The sequence below is a fragment of the Myotis lucifugus genome, unplaced genomic scaffold (genome assembly GCF_000147115.1).
Source record: "Myotis lucifugus unplaced genomic scaffold, Myoluc2.0 scaffold_4259, whole genome shotgun sequence".
Taxonomy (NCBI): Eukaryota; Metazoa; Chordata; class Mammalia; order Chiroptera; family Vespertilionidae; genus Myotis; species Myotis lucifugus.
The window spans coordinates 3,740-5,983 of record NW_005875307.1 but is presented as its reverse complement, the minus strand read 5'-3'; the positions used below and the strand labels follow the sequence as shown (position 1 = coordinate 5,983).

At 40.0% G+C, this 2,244-nt stretch overlaps 1 protein-coding gene across 1 annotated transcript; it reads left to right on the top strand.

Moving 5' to 3' along the window:
- The first annotated feature begins 332 nt into the window (after positions 1–332).
- On the top strand, positions 333–1,307 carry LOC102434611 (olfactory receptor 11H4-like). Its single transcript, XM_006108904.1, has one exon. It carries the CDS (start codon positions 333–335, stop codon positions 1,305–1,307), a length of 975 nt encoding a protein of 324 aa, XP_006108966.1.
- Positions 1,308–2,244: the final 937 nt, after the last annotated feature.

The following is a 2,244-nucleotide window of genomic DNA, read 5'->3' as shown; positions in this document are numbered from 1 at the left end:
ACCACTGGTGTGGAAAATTACTGCTGCATTTGGATTCTAGAAAACTAATACTGAGATTTAGAACCACAATCATTTCAAAATAAGGGGATTTATTCCCATCTGGTCTCAAAATATCTCATATAGAGGCTGTGCCCAAAAAATGTACATGTACTGTAACAGCTGATAGCTCAATTTTGAAAATGAAATGTATTTTCATAAACACTGCCTCGGTAATTTCAAAGTGTGTGTATACATTTTTGGGGACCCCCTATATTTTTCCTGTAGAGTTTAAGTTCTCTTCTCAATAAAGTCCTTGAGATAAGTAGGAAGCAAGTCAACTTGAGTTTACACTCATGTCTTTCTTCTTCATAGATTTAAGACCCATGAACAGGTCAGCAACACACCTTGTGACTGAGTTTGTTCTCCTGGGATTTCCTGGTTGCTGGGAGATACAGATTTTCCTTTTCTCACTGTTTTTGGTGATTTATGTCTTGACCTTGCTGGGGAATGGAGCCATTATCTGTGCAGTGAGATGGGACCCACGACTACACACACCCATGTACTTTCTGCTGGGAAACTTTGCCTTCCTTGAGATCTGGTATGTTTCCTCCACTGTTCCTAACATGTTAACCAACATTCTCTCCAAAACCAAGGCCATCTCATTTTCTGGCTGCTTCCTCCAGTTCTATTTCTTCTTTTCCCTCGGCACAACAGAATGTCTTTTTCTGGCTATAATGGCTTATGATCGGTACCTGGCCATCTGCCACCCACTGCACTACCCCACCATCATGACTGGGAAATTCTGTGGACTGCTGGTGTCTCTATGCTGGATCATTGGATTCCTTGGCTACCCAATCCCCATTTTCTTCATCTCCCAACTCCCCTTCTGTGCATCCAATATCATTGATCACTTCCTGTGTGACATGGACCCACTGATGGCTCTGTCCTGTGCTCCAGCCCCCATTACTGAATTTATTTTCTATACTCAGAGCTCCCTTGTCCTCTTTTTCACTATTATGTATATTCTTCGATCCTATACTCTGTTGCTCAGAGCTGTTTTTCAGGTCCCTTCTGCAGCTGGTCGGAGAAAGGCCTTTTCCACCTGTGGTTCTCATTTAGTTGTGGTGTCTCTTTTCTATGGGACAGTCATGGTAATGTACGTGAGCCCTACATATGGCATCCCAACTTTGATGCAGAAGATCCTCACCCTGGTGTATTCAGTAATGACCCCTCTCTTTAATCCCCTGATCTATAGTCTTCGTAATAAGGACATGAAGCTTGCTCTGAGAAATCTTCTATTCAGAATGAGAATTAGTCAAAATTCATGAGCCAAAAAATGTGCCTTACTTCCAAGTTCTCATAAGTAATAAGGTGAAGATGTATACGTTCTTTCAATGGTCTCACTCTGAGTAGTTAGAGGCCATATTTTTTTTCCTGGAAGTGTACCCAATTAAATACCTATGCTGACTACAAAAGCCTTAATTCACTGGATTGCAATATACATTTAAATCTTTTAAAGGCTTTCCTTAATGAAATAATAAAATGGGATTCCTATATGAGGGAAGTTAGACTTCCCTGAAAGGTTTATTATCAGTTTTAGGACAAGTACAGGTATCCCCCACTATCCAAAAGTAGAGCATTCCTATGAACACTTTCTTAAGGCTATGCTATAAAGTGGAGAAGCAATTACCATTCATTTAAAGTGAAAATCTTTGAATTTCTTATAGTTAGCAAAAACAGGTACTAATGCAGTTGTTTCATAAAAGCAAAGAAGCATAATGCAAACTTTTGAAGCATGGGGGTTACCTGTAGTTAAAGGTGCAGTGACTTTTTTTAAAGATTATTTTTTAGGTATAATTGATATACAAAACAACTGCACATGTTTAATGTATAGTAAAGGTGCAGTGACTTTTAACTAGCCATGAGACCTTTCTATAATCTTTCACACTCATTGCTTATACCTAATCTAGCAATCTTATCTAAACATACTTTCTCTCTATTAAGAGAGAGAGAAGAAGAAGAAAACTTATCTTGACTTGGCCATAAGACACTCTGTTGCCCTAGCTGCTTTGGCTCAGTGGATAGAGCACCGGCCTGCGGACTGAAGGGTTCCAGGTTTGATTCCAGTCAAGGGCACATGCCTGGGTTGTAGGCTTGATCCCCAGTATGGGGTATGCTGGAGGGCAGCCGATCAATGATTCTCTCTCAATGATGTTTCTATCTCTCCCTCTCTTCCGCTCTGAAATCAATAAACCATATTTTTTT

Bases quoted from the DNA above. Each gene is read 5' to 3' on its own strand.
- LOC102434611 (XM_006108904.1), top strand. From the start codon at position 333: ATGTCTTTCTTCTTCATAGATTTAAGACCCATGAACAGGTCAGCAACA.